The sequence below is a fragment of the Stegostoma tigrinum genome, chromosome 12 (assembly GCF_030684315.1).
Source record: "Stegostoma tigrinum isolate sSteTig4 chromosome 12, sSteTig4.hap1, whole genome shotgun sequence".
NCBI lineage: Eukaryota > Metazoa > Chordata > Chondrichthyes > Orectolobiformes > Stegostomatidae > Stegostoma > Stegostoma tigrinum.
Genome location: NC_081365.1, coordinates 56433057 through 56453779, shown reverse-complemented (window position 1 = coordinate 56453779; position 20723 = coordinate 56433057). Strand labels below are relative to the sequence as shown.

General features: G+C 40.0%; 1 protein-coding gene across 1 annotated transcript in view; it reads right to left on the bottom strand.

Annotated features, from left to right (window-relative positions):
* Nucleotides 1-20723, bottom strand: part of gk (glycerol kinase) — a 77392-nt gene that overhangs the window by 26434 nt on the left and 30235 nt on the right. The window contains exons 4-9 of the mRNA XM_059650339.1: nt 20488-20565; nt 15232-15311; nt 14598-14735; nt 12409-12518; nt 7636-7702; nt 5984-6019 (exon numbers count right to left, since the gene is read on the bottom strand). Coding sequence (XP_059506322.1) covers nt 5984-6019; nt 7636-7702; nt 12409-12518; nt 14598-14735; nt 15232-15311; nt 20488-20565 — 509 coding nt within the window. The remainder of the gene's footprint in view (nt 1-5983; nt 6020-7635; nt 7703-12408; nt 12519-14597; nt 14736-15231; nt 15312-20487; nt 20566-20723) is intronic.

The following is a 20723-nucleotide window of genomic DNA, read 5'->3' as shown; positions in this document are numbered from 1 at the left end:
ATACAACAGGAGAAATGATGAGAAAAAAACAAACAAAAAATGCTGTATTTGCTTCTGGGAATAAATTGGGGCTGTTTCTGTTTTGACTAAGCAAGTTTAGTCAATGACTGCTCACTTCTCCAAACTCTCATCTATTTGAAGTGGGTGCCAATTTAATTTTCTATACTTTTCACTGCTCTATAGACCTCCAAGGTATATGCACTGCAAAGACATCCACGAGCAGAAAACATTCATCGGCATGTCAACCAGCATGAAGCTTCACAGCGGCTGCACAGTCGCGAAGCTTGGTAGCAATGTTGGTGTCAGTTGAGTCCCGTCTGTCTTTTTGCAGTTGGTATTGGCCTACTCTATCGTGCTGAAGGTGCTATTCCTACCATTCAACCTCCTAACTTCCTCCTCAGAAAACTGCTGCCATTTTCCCAGTTCTTCACCATCCCATCGTATCCCATTTGTTTACTCCAGTTCTGTAGGACACTGAAAACAAGGAATACACAATGCGTCCAGTATGGAGTGTACTGCAAAGACCAAGCATTAGAATCTCATCTTCAGGAAGCCAATTATCTGCTTCACAATTCTTCTGATGGAAGAATAGGCTGCATTGTACACTCAGCCTCAGTCAGATGGTTGTGTTTCAGCATATTCAGCTATGCATACAGACAGTTGCCTGTGTCACCCAGTAACCACATTGCAAAACATTTAGCCTTTGAAATGAAACAGAATGTGAGAGTGCTCACAGATATGGGCATTGTGGGAACTTCTAGGATATTGATGATCACAGAATACTTGTATGTAGATGAAATGGCATCTTTTTCTGTTGAGTCGGCTGTTATGATGAGGAGTTCTCAACACAATGCAACAATCTATAGCATCTTGCAGCTGGGAGGAACCAGACATGTTAGCAAAGTCTACTCTCCAGGACTGACATCGTCACAGGGAAATTATCTGTGATAAATTGCATCAGTAACATAATCCTCAACTCAAATGTATGAAGTAAGTTATTCCACACATCTCCAGTGGATGTTTGGAAGCATAAAAATTTATGACAGTTATCTTCTTGATAGGCACGAGGATTGGATAGCCACCTATCCCATCAGTTTGCAAGTTCTGTTCCAACAGATGGCATAGTTCTGTGATGGTTTTCCGGGATGTACAAGTCTGAGGTGGCAATCCACCCCATTCAAAATCATGCCAAGTTTGATAGACTCTCAATTTCCTATATCTCTGCTGCATCCTGAGGGAACATACAGCTGTAATTTTTACACAGAGGCTGTTCAGCAGCAGCTGGAGATTGCTGCTGGTCCCAGACTTACTGGCATATTTGTTTCTGTATGTTTTTTTTAGCCTCTATGGCACAACTGCCACACTAATGATAATCCTTCTGAAACTGGATTCATTGGTTTTGGTGACAATAAACCTACAGTGGGAATATTAGGGAAAAACAGATCCTTCATAATGTGAGCCAACAAGTGATGGGTCAGTATAGTGCTTGATACAGTGGGACATGGAGGACTCTGACAAGGAAGGCCGTGGCATTCCTCTAAATAGAATCTGACATAGTGGACCTCATTCCAATGTATGCAGCTCAAGCCATTCATGCAACTACAGTCGCAGACAGTAAGTGCGGTATGATTATTAAAACTCTATCCACCTTCCTTTCTGCTGCTCAGCTTAAAAGGCAGCATTGCATACAAGAACGTTAGCTTATACCTACAAGTCAAAGTGACAGGATGTCAGCTCCATGCCTTTATAAGCCTAAGAGAACTTGCATTGTCTTTGTGAAATGAGGCCTGCAAGTGACAAATTTAAGATTGCCTGCTTTACTATAGTCATTTTGCACTGACCAATAATATGGTCAACATTTCGTTTGTCCAGGATTTGTACCCCATTTAGTCGGTCACTGCATCCATTTTGCAGCAGGATTCTATGATGCAGATGTCTTTAACCAGTGCTGAATACCTGACTCATGCATTTGCCTTGAGGGGCCTCACATCATTCACAAATAAAACTGATGAATTCAGATGAAAAATCTGTTTACTCCACCTGCTCAATGTGTGGTGGCAGCCATTCTTCATTTCCATTGTACATCAGATGAAAATGGAAGGGGTCACAGAACATGCTTAGAACGAGTCACAGTATTAGGCTAGTGATCTTAGGGACCCTTCCAAACCTTTATATTCCTCTCTTCCCTGCAGTTCCTGTCATCTCTATCAGTTTTGAGCTTCCGCATGTTTTCACCCTACTCTTTAATTTACGCATTCACTTCCCAACATTACCATCTGATCCCTCTACCCACACCTTAGCCATGTCAACCACTGTGCTGCACTCCCCCCCCAATGAAGCCTGGGTGCTGGTGACTATTGTTGACATCCCTTCCCACAGTAACCCACGACCCCCAGTGTACTCTTGTCTCCCATCCTTAGACACTGAGTATCCCCCAGTCACAATTATTGTCCTCTCTGCAATCCAGCATGCTTCCTTCAATTCCCACAATTGACCTCCCCAGTGTCTCTACCACAAAACTAGCCCTGATAACTCCCCTGACTTTTGTAAACAGACATACAAGACTGACCAGGGCACAACTACTTGACAGACTTAGAAGGGCAACACTGACTGTTGGGTGACTAGACCCTTGAGAGAACCGTGTGCAAGTCCTAATGACTTACTGCTAATCCCCGGACCGGTTGCATTTGACCATGACCCATTGCCTAAATTGTAATGACATGGATCCCCTAACCGACTCAAATGGCCAACTGATCCTAATATTCCCAACTCATCAAATACTGCCCTCAATTTACTGCACCAGTACACCCTGACTGATGACAATCTCCCTGGACTTGACTGAGGAGTAATCCATTTAGATTTTGGGAAATTGCCATTTAGTGGAAGTACATGTAATGTATTTGCACCCAAGCTGCTAGCATATCCTGTTGCAGTGACATTAATGTAGCACAGAGCCATACAGCAACATGTCCACCCCTTGACTCATCATTGCTGGCAACCCTGACAAGCTGTCAAGAATTATATTTCTGCTAGACAGCAAGGCAAGACAGAAACACTGTCAACGTGTAAGTTCTGAATGAGGTAGCAAAGTGTGAAAAAGGCAAAGCAGAAGTACTGTGAGTGTCCTTGTGGATGCAATGTGAGTGAGTACGAAAGAAGCATGCAAAGGGATCCGAGATGCACCCGATCCAATCCTTGAATTGGGTGCTTGTCTCTGCATGCAAAATGGCTCAGAAACTACACCACAATCAGAACTGATGAAGAGTCACCAGAGCCCGAAATGCCTGCCTTCTCCCTATAGATGCTGCTGAGTTTCTCAAATTTCTACTTTTGTTGCAATGTAAGGTGTCAGTGTGTTCCAAAGTGTAGTATTGAAGTGAAGAACACTATATTTAGTGGGTTACAGGTACGTTATGATGATGTAGTGAGGCAGTTGCATGTTTGATGCCAATGTATGTGGACAGGGATGAGGGTGGGATGGTGGTTGGGTTGTGGAGGGGGGTGCTGTGGTGTTTGTGCAGGCAGTTGCTGTCCATGGATCATACCCAGTGATGTTGCAGACCGGGGATCAAGATGGAGGGCATGAGCAGCAAGCAGTGAGCTGGAGCAGCCAAGTACACCCTTCTGAATTTCATGTTGAGAACTGCCACATCTATTTTCTCTCCACCACATAGGAGATTAGAAAAATGCTTTAAATGAGACAAAATTAGGTACTAATAAAATGCAAATACTTGCAAATATAAGCACACTGGTGAAAGTCTCGTTATGGCATTTAAACCTTGGGTGGTAAACTGGACTTTTTTTCAAATTGATGTCAAGAATCTCATTTTTCCAACTGACTTGGCGTTGACACATATCACTCAGGACTGGGGCAATTTAGGCCTGGGAGTTTGAAAAAAGGAACAATGCAGTTGCAGTCAAAAATTGGGCTTTGATTACATGGTGAGAGAGTTTTGAAACCAATAATCCTGTGAAATGGAGCAGCAATTTAGTTATAGTGAAAAGCCAATAACTGTGGGACAAGCTAGATATGCAAAGGATTAAATATAAATCTGATATGAAGGTAAGTTAACAAAGTGTGAAGCTGGATGAACACAGCAGGCCAAGCAGCATCTCAGGAGCACAAAAGCTGACGTTTCGGGCCTAGACCCTTCATCACAGAGGGGGATGGAGAGAGGGTTCCAGAATAAATAGGGAGAGAGGGGGAGGCGGACTGAAGATGGAGAGAAAAGAAGATAGGTGGAGAGGAGAGTATAGGTGGGGAGGTAGGGAGGGGATAGGTCAGTCCAGGGAAGACTGACAGGTCAAGGAGGCAGGATGAGGAAGTAGGTAGGAAATGGAGGTGTGACTTGAAGTGGGAGTAAAGGATGGGTGAGAGGAAGAACAGGTTAGGGAAGCGGAGACAGGCTAGGCTGGCTTTGGGATGCAGTCGGGGGAGGGGACGAGCTGGGCTGATTTTGTGAAGCAGCGGGGGAAGGGGAGATTTTGAACCTTGTGAAGTCCACATTGATACCATTGGGCTGCAGAGTTCCCAAGCGAAATATGAGTTGTGTTCTTGCAACCTTCGGGTGGCATCATTGTAGCACTGCAGGAGGCCCCTGATGGACATGTCGTCTGAGAAATGTCGTACTCCGACACTTCCACCATCTACAATCCAACCCCACCACCCAAGCCATTTTTCCATCCCCACCCCTGTCTGCCTTCCGGAGAGACCACTCTCTCTGTGACTCCCTTGTCCACTCCACACTCCCCTCCAACCCCACCACACCCGCACCTTCCCCTGCAACTGCTGGAAGTGCTACACTTGCTCCCACACCTCCTCCCTCACCCCCATCCCAGGCCACAAGATGACTTTCCATATTAAGCAGATGTTCAACTGCACATCTGCCAATGTGGTATACTGTATCCATTGTACCCGGTGTGGCTTCCTCTACATTGGGGAAACCAAGCGGAGGCTTGGGGACCGCTTTGCAGAACACCTCCGCTCGGTTCGCAACAAACAACTGCGCCTCCCAGTTGCGAACCATTTTAACTCCCCCTCCCATTCCTCAGACGACATGTCCATCATGGGCCTCCTGCAAGTACCACAATGATGCCACCCAAAGATTGCAAGAACAGCAACTCATATTCTGCTTGGGAACCCTACAGCCCAACGGTCTCAATGTGGACTTCACAAGCTTCAAAATCTCCCCTTCCCCCACTGCATCCCAAAACCAGCCCAGCTCATCCCCTACCCCCCACTGCATCCCAAAACCAGCCCAGCCTGTCTCCGCTTCCCTAACCTGTTCTTCCTCTCACCCATCCCTTCCTCCCACCCCAAGCCGCTCCTCCATTTCCTACCTACTAACCTCATCCCGCCTCCTTGACCTGTCCGTCTTCCCTGGACTGACCTATTCCCTCCCTACCTATACTCTCCTCTCTACTTATCTTCTTTTCTCTCCATCTTTGGTCCGCCTCCCCGTGTCTCCCTATTTATTCCAGTTCCCTCTCCCCATCCCCCTCTCTGATGAAGGGTCTAGGCCCAAAACGTCAGCTTTTGTGCTCCTGAGATGCTGCTGGGCCTGCTGTGTTCATCCAGCTTCACACTTTGTTATCTTGGATTCTCCAGCATTTGCAGTTCCCATTATCCATGAAGGTAAGCTATCCAACTTTCGACCAAGAAGAGGCATGTTATTGTTACTGTTTGTGCTATGTTAAAGGGGTCTATTGTGGGTGGCATTGTACTAAACTGTCCATAAAAAATGTAATTACTTTATTAAAAATGATTGGTCATAAATAATATTGCCTGCAACTGGGGCAACATACCCGAATTCTGGAGTATTCTTGAGAGTAGAAACATTTTGTTGCAGAAATGTATTATAGGTGAACAATATGATGCAAGAAAAGAGACTCAGAAAATACAAAGGTAAAATAACTCCAGTAATGGACACATGTAAAGGGAGAAGTGTCTGCAGAATTTCAAAATGAAACAAAATATACTTACACCTGAAATTGGTACTTGAGCTAATGTCCCACATCTCTATTAAAAACAGAAAAGAAGTGTGTAAGAAATACATGTCAGTAGTAGGTCACATTGTAAATAATTTATGTATTTAAAAATATCAGTAACTATATTTAAACACTATACTGAGTCAGGGTTTTTACATTCAGAAATAGACCCTTCAGCCCATCATGTCACTACTGGTTGTCAAACATTCATCTATTCTAATCCCATCTACAAGCACCCAGCCCATAGCCTTATATTTATTCTGTGGCATTTCAAGTGTACATCTAAATCATTGTTAAGCATCTTGAGGGTTTATTTTCCTTAAATATTTTCCTAATATAGCAAACCTCTATTTTCCTTGTAGGCCTTTCTTCTGCGATAATCCTGAAACAGCACAGTGATTTTACCCTTAGATGTCATATGTAATTCCATTTGGTGAATTCATTGTCAATATACATTATTGCTTGTCATTAGTAACAAGGTTAAGATTATTTGCATTTCTAACAATAGTTAATGAACTTTTAATTTACTCAATGTTCAAGTCCCACCTGTTCCAGAGCTATGCAACATCTCTGCCCAGGTTCATTAGAAAATTAGGTACAAGTATTTGAGCAGTTTTCTGTGTATTTAAAGTGCATTTTACTTCAAACTTTACCTGGTTTTGCTGGGTAGTCTTCAACTGTTTTGCACTATTTTTGTTAATACACCCCATCATTAACTTTGTTGTATAAATTGTACAAAGTGATGAGAATCAGTGTTCCTTTGCAGGATCAGTATATGCTGTACGATTTAGATAAGAAAAAGAAAATTTAGATGCAAATAGAAGATTGCATGAACAACAATGCCCAAGGCATTTTGTCTGCACCAGTTATTGTCATGGGACTTGTGTTTTTAAGAGTCCTTTGCAACTACAGGACAGCTTGAAACCTATTTTTGTTTGTTCATAAGACAAGTGAGTACAACTCAAATATTTACTGTAAGGTAACTTGGAGTCTAGACAGGCTTGTAGAAAATTCAAGCTGTTTTCAATGGGTAGTGAACATGCCCTCCACCCATTAACTGATCAACTGCCCAAAAACTGTGTTGAGTGGCAATTTCTGATATGTAAGAGAGTTAGGAGCCACATTTGGGCCCAGACATCAAATGGAAAGACAAATCCAATCAAATCACGTGACAGAAGTCCCTCATCCCTGTTACCCTTTTGAAAATTGTTTCTACATCATTTCCAAACTTTGACACCCATTCTAAAGTATGTTGCACTGACTTCTACATAATGGGGCAATATTAACATGGGACAGTTTACTGGATTGAAGGTGGGTGGAGTTTAGAGCGGGAAAAATTCTAACTGCATCCAGAAGACAGCTCTAATCTACTAATATCAGGAAAGGACAAGAGGTAGGCAGCCAACCTGTTCCATGGGACACAGAATTGTTCCGTTTGCTCTCAATATCTGGTTGCAACATGTAAGAATACCATTTATTGATGAAGTTTTCCACAAAATCGGATAAAGTTTACAGTAATAACATAATAGTAAAGCATGCAATTAACGTTACCAGGAGCTCATGTTTGTCACAATGAATCAGGAGCTTATATTGTTACCAATTAGGCCTCAGTTTCCAGTAATACACAAATAATTTGGATTGGCTCACCATTAATCCATAAATTTCTGATGAACTTTTCACTTCTGGGAGAATATTCATCGGAATGTCAAAGAATCTGGAACAGCACACAAACTAATTACATACCAGAAGAATCACAGTTCTAACTATTCATTTCATATTTGACATTGAACGTTGCAACCAACAAAAGGCAGAGTAGTTTCCAAATTCTCTTATTTAAAGTTAATCCAGAAGCTCTGTGCCTATCTCTGCTTTTTCTTCAAACATTATGTTCAAAAATCCACTGTTGTAGCAATAATAAGTACTACTTTCACAGCTTAAAAAGGAAAATGAAATGAAAAATGATTCCTACAGAATCAGTCATTATTGCTGAAAAATAAATACATTCTATTGTAAGGTTTTGTCTTGTACTCACCAGGACAATATGTAAAATAAAACAATGTAAAGAGAAAGGTGAAATCTGATTGATTGGCAAGTGGACTTTAATTGGTAGAGGCACTATCATGGAGAATGCACAGGTTAGATGATGATTGAGAGCTAACAGCCAAATATTAATTTTAAGTCAAGTAAGTTGACTCTAATTGGAAGAGGTATGGCCCTGCTAATTGTACTGGAGAAGAGCTATCACTTATGTCAATTGGGAAAGAGTACAGTGTGTTTGCACATTTGTTCTGTGCAAAAAACAGAGCCCAAGTATTAAAATATGTACTTACCAGTTTTGCAAATGAACCACGCTGTGCTCACAGCTGAAAATTCTAAACTAGTTGTGGGCAAAATTCTTAAATACTCAGCTGTTTTGCTTTCCAGAAAAATGAGTAATAATGAAAGTGAATTTTAATCCTAGTATGATGCCAGATATGAAAACTGCACATCCTAAAGACCGGTGGATTACATCAAATAGAACTTCCTTGTGGCTGTTCAGAAAATAAAAAACAAGGTATAGACTGTACTTGCACATATGAAACTTGCAGCATTTCTTGTGATCCCACAATTGTACAAAGTTTGCTAAATAATTTAGAATGTGTGAAAAATTACACTGACAATGAAAAAAATTGTTTCAGGTCCCCTTCATGAATTGACTCTGCAGAAACTGCCCAGGAATTTTAAACTTCCAATGAAAAATCCTTAGAATTCCCCCAACCCTCTGATGTCCTGTTCATGTCACCTTCAGTGACCCTGCAATTTCTTGACCTGACCCTCAGAACACCACAACCTTCCATCAATCCGGCATCTTCCCCAACATGTCAAATCTACCAACACTCTAACTTTGCCCAACACCTCCAACCCCCCTGACCATCCCAATCCAGACCCGATCCTCTAATCTTCACTCATCCTCCAAACCCAAAGACTCCTTCCTGAGCTGAATTATGCACAGCTGGCACCCTAACCATTAATCTTATACCCACTTGTTAACTAACATTCTGAAAAGCTATGTGAAATATTCCAAAGATTGTCGATGTTTCAATGAATGAAAATTTAGCAGAATATGGCAGCTTGTGCTTTAGATTGTGGAGAGGGATTAAGGTCTGGGTGTTGTTGATTTTCTTCCCAAATAATCCTGAATTCGAAGGAGGAATCCAATGGGAGACTGCCTCACATTTGAGAAGAGGCTGCATTTAGAAGTCCCTGGCCTGACCTGCAGCGTTCCATTTTTGGGTAAAAAAGTAGGAGCAGAGTGACACTCGGATGGTGATCGTCTCTGCTTGGAAGATTTAATGCAATATGGTTACCGTAAACATTCAAAGAAAGGACAATATATGGACTTGGCTTTCACCATCAACAGCAAAGTGACAATCCTCATTGATATCCTCAGAAAGAAAGTTGACATGATTTAGCAATCTCTGTTATGTGGACTTCCTCTTTTATAAAGTCCATTTGAATCTGGTGCCAAACCAATCATGATCTCCAGGTATTCAGTAATTCTAATGTCATCAAGTGGGGTAAGCAGACAGTTTCAAAGTAGCAATCTCACAGACAGCAAGCCAACAAGAAGGCATTGAACTTTTTGCTTTGAAGTAAAACTTCCACAAAGATCATAATAAATAATTGGGACATTCATGTGAGATTAAGGCAGAAGCTGAAATATCAAAGTATTAAAAGAAAATTTGTTTTTAAAATCATAAGGAAGTAATCAGAAATTTCACACATATAAAATTAGCCTTTAAAGGGACAAAAAAGGCAGTTCAGGAGTTGGTAGAAAAATAGAGCACCATCAAAAATTTAGTACAATTTATTCAACAATCTGGCGTCAGACTTCCATCTTGAGATTTTAACTTGCGCCTTGGGTTTTCATCAATGTCCAGCATTACTTTGTTTGCCTCAGGAGGCAGGCTATGAATGGCAGTTACTGTTGCATTTACTGTTGTAAAAGACAGAAGGTGTGAGATTTGTTGACCTCTATTCTCTCTAAACCCTCTTGCTGACCAGCAGAGCTTTTCCCTTCGGGTTGCTTTCTCCAAAGTCCATCTTGGCAGTCAGCATTCAGAGCTCCAGGCTTCCCGTAATTGTTTATGTGTTAGTTCCATTGTCCATCATTTTTGTGTCTCACATGCAGAACACCCTGAAGTGGAGGTATGCACATTCAGGAGGGTGTGACCAAGTGGCTAGTTCACTGCATGGAAGGATTTTTTGGTGCATGGCTGTCATCCATTCGATGAATATGACCATGATTGTGCAGATTTCATTGGCTTAGCAATGAGTGTATGCTGATGGAATGAGCTGACTGCAGGATCTTTGACTTGGGGAGATTTGCCCTGCCAAGAAGTGTCAAGTTTATGTCTGAGACAGTGAAGGTGGAATCCATTCAGTCTTTTCTTCAGCCTTGCAATAGTTAGTTCATATGTTTGTTAGAAGGATGCCTTGCAGATACAAGCTTTGTAGACTTGCAGTTTGGTATTCTTAGTTAGATTATTGTCATTTTGCTCTCTCTTACTCAGTTTAGACATATCAGTTGCAACTTTTGCAAAGATTAGGCTGGCTTCAATGGCAGGTTCAATTACCGTGATGTTATCCTCAAATCGGTCAGCAATTTTCACTGTTGCTTCTAAGAAGCTGACAATCCAGTAACATAGATAGTCTTTTGAAATGCATTCAGTTTAGTTTCTGCACTGCGTGGGAATAAAGTGCTATTGGTTTTCATCTGGGTAGGCTAATTGGCAGACATTTATACAGGATGGCATTTCTGCTTTGAAAATAAAAAAAAACAAGGGTGCATCTAAACCCTGATGCACACCAAGAAGTGCTTTGCGTGACAGTAAGTTGTGATATTTTCTTGCGTTGAGACTGCTGCTTAGAGAGTGATATTGCATCCAATGTCAATGTCCTGATCTTGCTATCTCCAGAACACTTGTTGAATGGTTTGCTTTGAAAGAAGGTGTTAGTTACTCAGAGTTCTTAGTAGTTGCCAAGCTCAAGTAGTATCTGTAGGTTCTCGATCATCATGGTCATGATGTTTGAGGCAAGGGGGTCACCCCACAGTTGTAGCCCATTTATGATAAAAACCCCTGTAGTCGTTAAAGATATTCTGGCTGAGGAATTCTGCCAATAGTAGTTTCAGGCTCCACACTAAAATGGTCTTCCACTTGTGGTGGAGCATAGTGTTGTCGCATAGACAGTTATGAGGTTAACTGGCCCTGTTTGAGATAAGAGGAAGTTTCAATCTCCCATTGAAGTAAGTGCTAGTGCGTTACCACTTTACTTGTCAGGGCTGCCTGATTTGAGATGGGTTGTATTTAATGAGAGGACATAGTAGTGTCTCCCTCCACTGGAAACAGCTTGTAGCACACATTCTCTGTTATATTCTGCAGTGAAACTGGAGTGTCGTTTCCAAGGCATAAGCTGGACAAAATGTATGGAGAGCCTGGGCTGTCTTAACATGAGGATCCCCTGTCAACTTCACCCATCGAGCCCAAACAAATTAAAATAACCAAGTTTGAAACTGACTTGGTTGGCAAGAGTTACCAAAAGCTGCTATTTACCTTTGAGCTACACTCCAGACATTTTTCTTTGTCAGATTTAATTCCATTGCTCTTAAATTCTCCCAAGACATCCATAATGCAATGGAACTATGTGACCATATCTTAAAAGTTTGGTTCATGAGAGATGAGGTGTGTTCACATACCAGAGGTCCTCCATACTGCCCACCTGGGAGGAGGTGCAAACCTACTCACGTTTATGATGAAACTGTATCCTGGGGCCAGAAGAGATTCAATTTCCAGATGTCGCCATGAGGAGACACAGCTAAATAGCTGTGATAATGGGAGCTGCAGATGCTGGAGAATCCTAGATAACAAAAGTGTGGCGCTGGATGAACACGGCAGGCCAAGCAGCATCTCAGGAGCACAAAAGCTGACGTTTCGGGCCTAGACCGATGAAGGGTCTAGGCCCGAAACGTCAGCTTTTGTGCTCCTGAGATGCTGCTTGGCCTGCTGTGTTCATCCAGCTCCACACTTTTGTTATCTACAGCTAAATAGCTTCTTCATGGTGTAAACTTCCATTTATTGGCGATGTGAAATTGGAAACTTGCACATACGAAGTGTAGTTCGTAATTATTCTTACTCATTTAACAGCGCATAAAGTCTTCATTTTAATTGTTAAACTCAACTCATTATAATGGTACATAATTAAAATTCCAAGTTAAAGTGATCAAAGTTAAGTTGAACAAACTTTAACATTTGCAAATTTTAAAAAATTCAGAGTAGCACCTCATATCAAATTTACGCTAGCAAGCATTTGTAAAATAACAACCTGCCTGGTTAATTTCTTTATACCGAGATCAGTAGTATTTCATTATGTAAGACTTACTGACAAAGTTCAGGATCCCACTTCAACGTATGGATGTTGAATAGCATAGTTCTGCTAGCATTGGTAACATCTGTACAATGAACACCACCTTCATGTGCACCTGTCAAACACTAGAGCCATAGACAGCACTTATATTATAAAAACATAAAATAGCACTAATGATATTTACGCTTTATGACAAGCTTAATGACACAATGAATAGACCAATACTTTTGTGACAAAACTTCACAGTGCATACCTATTCATACGTTCTTGTTAAAAACAAAGTTCCAACAGGTACACGTCTTGTGTTTTTTGCACTATTTCAGATCAAGCTTCAAGATTAAAGTTCTGAGTAATTGGAGCAAGGATTGATTTGGAGCATTCATTGCTTAAGTTATGGCAGAGATCAGTGCTTTTTACCTGAACGGTCCAGCAAATCTATCAGTTGTATTCACAGAGCACAGCGTTATAAGTGTTAAACAGATTATTTTCAGGACAAGACAGTACTGTACAATGAAGGATTCTTATAGCAATTTGAAGCAACACTGGAGAGACAGGGCAAGAACATAAGAAATGGCCTGAACATCAATAGCAAGTTCTACCAATAAGATACAGGCTGAAATTCTCCATTAACTTTGTTTTCCTGTCCTTGATTCCCATAGCGTCAAAAGATCTATTGAATTCTGTCTGAATATATCAATTAACTGAGCATCCACAGAGCTGTGGGAGACAGAATTCCAAGATTCAAAACATTCTGAGTGAAGAATTCTTCCTCATCTGAGTCCTAAACGATTATAACACTTAGTTCTCGACTCTCTAACTAGGAAAACCAGCTTCTCTGTATCTACCTCCTAACATTCCTGCAGGGTTGGTTATGTCAATTTCTCTGCAACATGGGACAGTGGTCTCACTAAGGAATCAATATGCTGAATTTCCATTGTGCTGCCCCCCAAGGCAATTGACTAATTCCAACTTTTTAAACTGTTACTAATGTTAGATCTATAGCCCCCTCATTATCTCCCCTGGAGCATAATGTGGGGAAATGCGAAATTGTTCACTTTGACAAAAAGAATAAAAAAGTGGAATGTTACTTACATGGAAAATTCTAAGGTGTAGAGTTGTCTGGATGTTCTAGTGTACAAGTATGCAAGTACAAAAATTAGGAAAGCTAATGGAATGCTCTCCATTTATTATGAGAGGATTTGAACATAAAATTATACTCTGCTTCAGTTATATAGGGCAATAATGAGACCACATCTTGAATACGGTGGGTAGTATTTGTCTCGTTATTTAAGAACATAAATAATCAGAAGCTGTTCAGAAAAGATTTATTATATTGATTGAAAGAACTGTGAATGCTGGAAATCAGAAACAAAAACAGAAGTCAACACTTCGGGTCCAAATCAGTATTTTCTGTTTTTGTTTTTTAGCTTGATACCTGGAATCAATGGATTATTTTGAGGGAAGGTTGGGCAGACTGGAGCTTAGAGGAGTGAGGGGTTGCATGATTGAAGTTGCTATTGGTCTTAACAAGGTGGATATGGGAAAAGGAGGAATCTTCGCTTTCAGAGGGCTGTGCGACCTTGGAATTCTCTGCCTCTGAAGGCTGCAGAGACAGCATTAATGAGTGCTTTTCAAGGTGGAAATAATTAGACACTTGTGAGGAAATGGAATCAAATATTATTATGGATACATTAGAATGTGGAATTCAAAACAAAGTGATATTATTCAATAGAGGAGCAAGTGTGAGGAGCTGCATGGTCTATTAATGCTTCTAATTTTTACATTTGTAGAAGAAAAACTTGAAGAGAAACTTTTTCACAACACTGCAACAGTGAAGATAAATAAGTAATAATTAGTAAGTACATTTCTTAACCATTTTGCAAAGAGTCATTCTCTGACAAACTAATTTTTATAAGAATTGGTATTCATTATTAATGGAATCAATTGTTGAAGCATGTTTCTACTACTTCAGCTTATTAGCCATTTTAAGCCAAAGTTGGTACTGCAATACAACAAGAATCAAAATTTAAAATCTATCATCTGAAGCACAATTTTATCCCCTTTCTATTTTATTGTTCCTGTTTCCTTTTGTTGCTTATATCCTATGAACCAAGCCAACATACAAGCATTAAACGCGAGTTGATTAATTCATCAGAATGTCTTTTTGAAACATCTGTTGTTTTTAAAAGTATCAGTAGCTTTACCCATATAAGCCAAGAATCAACTGTTCCAAACATGGCCCGACCATCTGCGACAGCCTTCCTAACTTTCTCCACATTATCCAGAAGCCAGCGTAATTTCACAGCACTGAAATAGGTGCTAATTGGAAGGCCAGTTTTTTCCTATGAGAGAAACAAAAAACAGAAGCTAGCAAAAACATTAATCATTCAAAGTTCAAGTTTTGATCAAAGTTTGTACATTGCTACGTTTGTGAATAAGACTACAGTGCACATCTGCAATATTTGAAGCAAAATAAGAAATATTTTAAGGATGATTAATACATGTTTTGGTGCTATTTTAAATTGAATAGGTACAAATTGCCATCTAAACGGCAACTTCTAAATTTAGATTTTCCAAAGTCCCCATACAGTTGTGAGAACAATTTTGCTTGTATCACTATTAAAATATCTGAATAGTTATAACTAAACAAAATCTAAAGTTTATTCAAGTGTAAATTTTATGAAGAACTGTCTATCCATGTAGAAAAAATTTTCTTTATCTTTCAAATAGAATAGGAGCGAAATGTGCAGGGCCTAAACAAGGATAATTTTAAATCAGCAAAGCTTACAAAACAAGCTAACACAAAACCTAAATGGGGGTCAGTCACAAATCTTTCACCTGAAGAATATTTTTGTCTTTGTTTGGTGCATTGTTGATCAGCTTTTCCACAGTGGACTGTGTCCTGAGATCAAGCCACACTGATGAATAAAACATACATAACAAATTAAGTGCAATGTTATTAAAAACAACTGTGAGGTAGTTGAAATAATAATAGTCAATGTCCCCTCTTCTGGGACGAGAATATTTTGGCAAGTAAACTGTGCCTCTGCCGTGTGAGCCATTGTAAAGTAAAAGCACTAATTTGCTCTATTATTAATAATCCAGTGGCGATGCAGCTGGTTATAATGAATAAACGGTGATAAAGGTCAATTTAAATAAAATGCATAAAACAGAATTTTTTTCCTCAGAATAGACTATACAATACCTTAATTTAGTGATATTTAGATATTAATTACTTTCACCACCCCCTCAAGTACAAAACTTTCAAATTTCCTGACAAATGACAAAGCAAATAATTCAGAATTAATGCATGATTGACACAAGGACCTTAAAAGACTCTTCCTCCAGCAACATGGCTGAAACACTACCTTGATAAAGGAGTTTGCATGTGCCCCTAATAATTACTCAGTCTGCAGACCAGCGAGATTTGACAGAAATTAATGTGCCACATTAATTTGATGCCATTGCAGCGCCAATATTAATCTTGCATAGCTGAAGATGATATTGAATGGAATGCAAAACCCCTCACCATCAAGTAAACATGATTTACTTACATGTTAAGCACAGGATTATTTATTTTCACTGCTTGTGAAAATGTATGTGTATTTGAACTTCCTTAGCCCTCTGACATGTTTGGTCATCTTCAATATATTACAAAACCAATTCAGTTTGCAAAGAGCTCCAGGCACATTCTTCAGAATACAGCTTTATTTTCAGGAGTTAGAACATAGAACATAGAACAATACAGCACAGAACAGACCTTTCGGCCCTCGATGTTGTGCCGACCTGTGAACTAATCTAAGCCCCTTGCCCTACACTATCCCATCATTATCCATGTGCTTATCCAAGGACTGTTTAAATGCTTTTGATTGAGGCTAGCCACATGCAACATGAGGCCTTCCTTTCAAGTGTACATCTGAAAGAGAGTACGGGTAGCCCAGACTGCCCACTGCAATCATGTAAAACAGTAGGCAGCAAAATATTAACATTCTGTCTACAAAGCAATGAGTAAACCCAGATTAATCCGGTCTCAGATTCCCCATTCCTGTTTGTGGATTTGCTGGGCCTAACAGTGTGCTGTCACAAACTTGACCCAGTGAAACAGGACCCCAATTTAACTCATTAATGCTGCAATGAACCAAACTGGACATTTCCGTGAATGAAATTGCTTCTTAGTGCCTTGGCTCATACTGAATACAACAGTCAACAGGGCATGCGGGACACACCTTGGTTCCCACTTCAGCAATGAAAGTTAATAGAGGATCTTATGGTGCAGTGTCAAAGTCAATACTTCTGGCCAGAAGGTCTGGATTAAACTCCCACCTCAGAATGTGATGGCCATATAGGTGTGAGATGGCAAAGCTAGCTGATTTAAAACAAAACATGCAACATCTGTTCCAAATCCATGTGTTTCCTCACCCTTCTGTGTTTTTAAATTATCCTCCAATCACACAAGCCCATGAAAAAACTGCACATCTCCAATTCTGCTTTCTTTAAAGATCTTTGGTTTCAAACATTCCAGCATTGGTAGCTGTGTCTTCAGCTACCTAGGCCCTAAGCTCTGTAAACTCTCTTCCTAAATCTCTTTAAGATGCCAACATCAAAATGAAATTTAGATGGAAATGCTTCAATCGATGCTATTGTACCATCCAAAGATACTACAAACACAGCTCAGTAACAATAAAATGCATTTATATCGTAGCATGTAAATGCTGGGTAAAGTAACAGTATGTAATTCTATTCCCTTTACATTGTATTAGGTCTGAGGTATGAATTTCCACATGTCACTCTCAATATACACAATTAGCAATCTAAAATATTAAAAGTAATGATCGTAAAAACAAATGCAATTACAAAGAAGTAAAACTAAGTTTTTGGTCGACCCATTGTTATCTTTAAGCTGATATATGCAGCACAGTATTCGTGGAAAGAGCCAAGATGGAGTTGTCAAATTTAGCGGATGAGAAATTGACATGAACTGCTGAAAGAATATCGGTTTATATTATCAACTGAAATTAGTTCAATTGCATTAAGCTAAAAACAAGAAAATGCATCTAAACTTATTATTCTTATTTAAAAATAGGGCCTCATGATTCCCGCATAGTTTTATTTGAAAGGTTCTTTTTTGTTGTTAAATATTTGACAAGTTCTTTCAGAGGATCATGATATGTTTTGAGTGAAAAGTCTATTCTACTTCCTAACAGCAGGAATCAACACGTCGCATCAGCAAACATGAAATTGATGATGCTTGTCAAGGCTATACAGATAAAGTAGGTTAATATTTAATTCAACAAAGCACAAACCATTACAAAAATGTGACTGTCCAAAAATACGCCCTTTTTCTTCTTTAAAAAGAGAGAGTTGGGAGTCATGCACTGTTCTCAACATCAATATAACCTGCATCGAGTTTGACAAAGAACTGTAGTAGGCAACTAACTATATACAAACATATTGGTTTCTGCGCATTTCCTATTTATCCAAACTCCACATATATGGTTCAATTCTTTTCTTCTGATAAAATTATTCCCCGCTCTTAAGCCACTAAATACAACACAATACATAGTGCTGATAAATTGTCAAGGACTGGTAATCGGTTGAGTTCATACTTATGCTTAAAGACAAAATTCACTTTTCAAAATATGTCAAACAAAAGCCAAAACAAAGAGTTTGCTTTGCACAAGCAGTTGAGAGACAGCAGATCCAGAGTGAAAGAGCGCCATGGTAAGTGTGTGTAGTGTGTAAGTACGTATTCGGTGCAGAGTTGAATTGGTGCTTTTGGCTTTTGTTTTAATGGTTTATAGTTTGTCAGCACTGTATCTTTTAGCAACGAGGATCTGGGAACAAGGGCCACAGACTATTTGATATTATTTCATGTTAAGCATCTTCAAACAGGACTAATTTAAAAGACATAAGTCATGGCAGGAAACTTCAACGCCATGGTCTGCCTTGCCCACTCAACGTGGGAACGGTTCCAGTATCAGGGGCCAGCATGTATGTAGGAAGTGTCTCCAACTGCAGCTCTTAGAAGCCTGGATTTGGAAGCTGGAGCACCAGCTGGACATGGTGGAGAATCAAAGAAGTGAACAATGTCTGCACAGCACATATTGGGAGGTGATCGCAAGGCAGGCTAAGGCTCTACAGACAGGAAGCGAATGGATGATCACCAGCAGAGTAAGCGGACCAGACAGGCCATACAGGAATCTCCTATGGCTATTCCCCTGTAAAATACATATCGTCCTTTGAATACTATTGAGGGGAATGGCCTTTCAGGGGAAAGCAGCAACAGCCAAATTTATTGTACCACAGTTGGCTCTACCGCACAGGGTAGGAGTAATAGGTGTGTGGATGCAATAACTATAGGGGGTTAAATTGTAAAGGGAATAATTAGGTGTTTCTGTGGCCACAAATGAGACTCCAGGATGGAACGTTGCCTCCCTGGCGCATGGGGTAAGAATGTCTTAGAATGGCTGCAGGACATTCTTGGTGGTGGGGGAGCTGCTGATGATCACGGGACATGACAAACAACATCGGTTACAAAAAATGGATAAAGTCCTGAAAGTTGAATATATCAAGTTAGGAAGGAAGTTGAAAGTATGACCACAAAAGGTAGTGATCTCAGGATTACTGCCAGTGCTACATTCTAGTTGGAGTCGCAGGATATAGCAGATGTGCACGTGGCTGAAGAGATGGTGCAAGGGGGAGGGTTTCTGATTCCTGGGCAGCTGGGCCAGTACAAACTTGATGGGTCACACATGGGAAAGACAAGGACTAATGCCCTTGGGAAAGCTTTAAACTAAAATGTGAAAGGGATGGCAAGGAGTCAGAGGAAATCTAGGGCAAGATATGAAATGCAAAGGGCAATTAGAAAAGCGAAAGATAGAGAAATCAAAGGCCTGGATCAAACAGGGACACTGTGAAAAGGAATGGGAACAGGACAACTACTGCTAAAAAAAAACAAATCTTAAGGGTTTGAGCCTTAATGCACAGGGCATTCATAATAAAGCAGAGAAATTAATTGTGTATATAGATGAAAACTGGCATGATGTAGTGAGGATTTAGGAGACATAGCTGCACAGATGGGAACTGAATGTCTGAAGGTATTCAGCATTTCGGAAGGACCAAACAAAAGGAAATGGCACAGCATTGCTGGGTAAAGAGGAGATAACATTAGATCCAAGGAAGAGTCATAAAAATTGGCCAGAAAATAAAACCTGTGGAGTGGGAGCAGTTTAGAATTTAGCAAAGGTGAACAAAGGGGTTGATTAAGACAGGGAACATAGAGTACGAGAATAAGCTTATGGGGAACATTAAAAAAAAACTGACTGTAAAGGCTTCTTTATATACATGAAGCAAAACAAAAATGACAAACATAGGTCGTTTGCAGTCAGAAAATCAGGAATTTATAATGGGGAACAAAGAAATAGCTGACAAACCAAACGTGCTATGTTCACAATGGAGGACACGAGCAACATTCCAAAAATATTGGAGAAACAACTCAACCATCACCCTTTGCTTCCTACCATTCAGCCAATCTTAAATCCAATTAGCTAGCTTTCCCTGGATTCCATGTGACCTAACCTTCATGACTAGCCTGCCATGTGGGACCTTGTCAAAAGCCTTACAGAAGTTTACACAGACAACATCCACTGTTTGTCATCTCTGTTTAGATATTAATCCTTCATTCATTATCAGCAAAGTATAGATGGAATCTGCTCGTGGGGGAATAGATACTCTATAGAGATCTCTGGCTCCAAATCTGGATTCTTATCTCTTGAGTTCTTGATCTCAAAAGGAGGAATAATGAATGAACACCCTGCTCCAATGGGGGAATTGATCAATATCAGGCTCCCATGTTGATCTTTGCGTGAGTATTCGAGAAAGATTTAACATTTCTCTGGTGGAGAAACTACTGTAATAGTACAGCTAACGTGAAAGCTTTGACCACTGGCCATCAGACCGTTTGGGGGAAGAAACGATCAAGAAACACTCCTGAGACAACTATTTCTAATATTTGTTTCAGAAGTATACAACAACTCCCAATTTTGACAAACAATTTACATGTTTATGATGTAAACAATGAAGAAAACAACTTACAAATTGCATTATGGAGGGGTTGTCCTGTCTTTTTGTCCCATAAGATTGTTGTTTCCCTCTGATTGCTCACTCCAATTGCTGGAATTGAACAAATTTAAACTGTTAACATTTTGCTGAAGAAAAACAAGCAATCTTAAACATATTTTGAATTTTTTTACATAATGTCTCTTCAGCCTTCAGTTAAGGTATAGATAAGGTTTTCCAGTTAGGGGGAACAAGGATGCAAACAGAAGCAC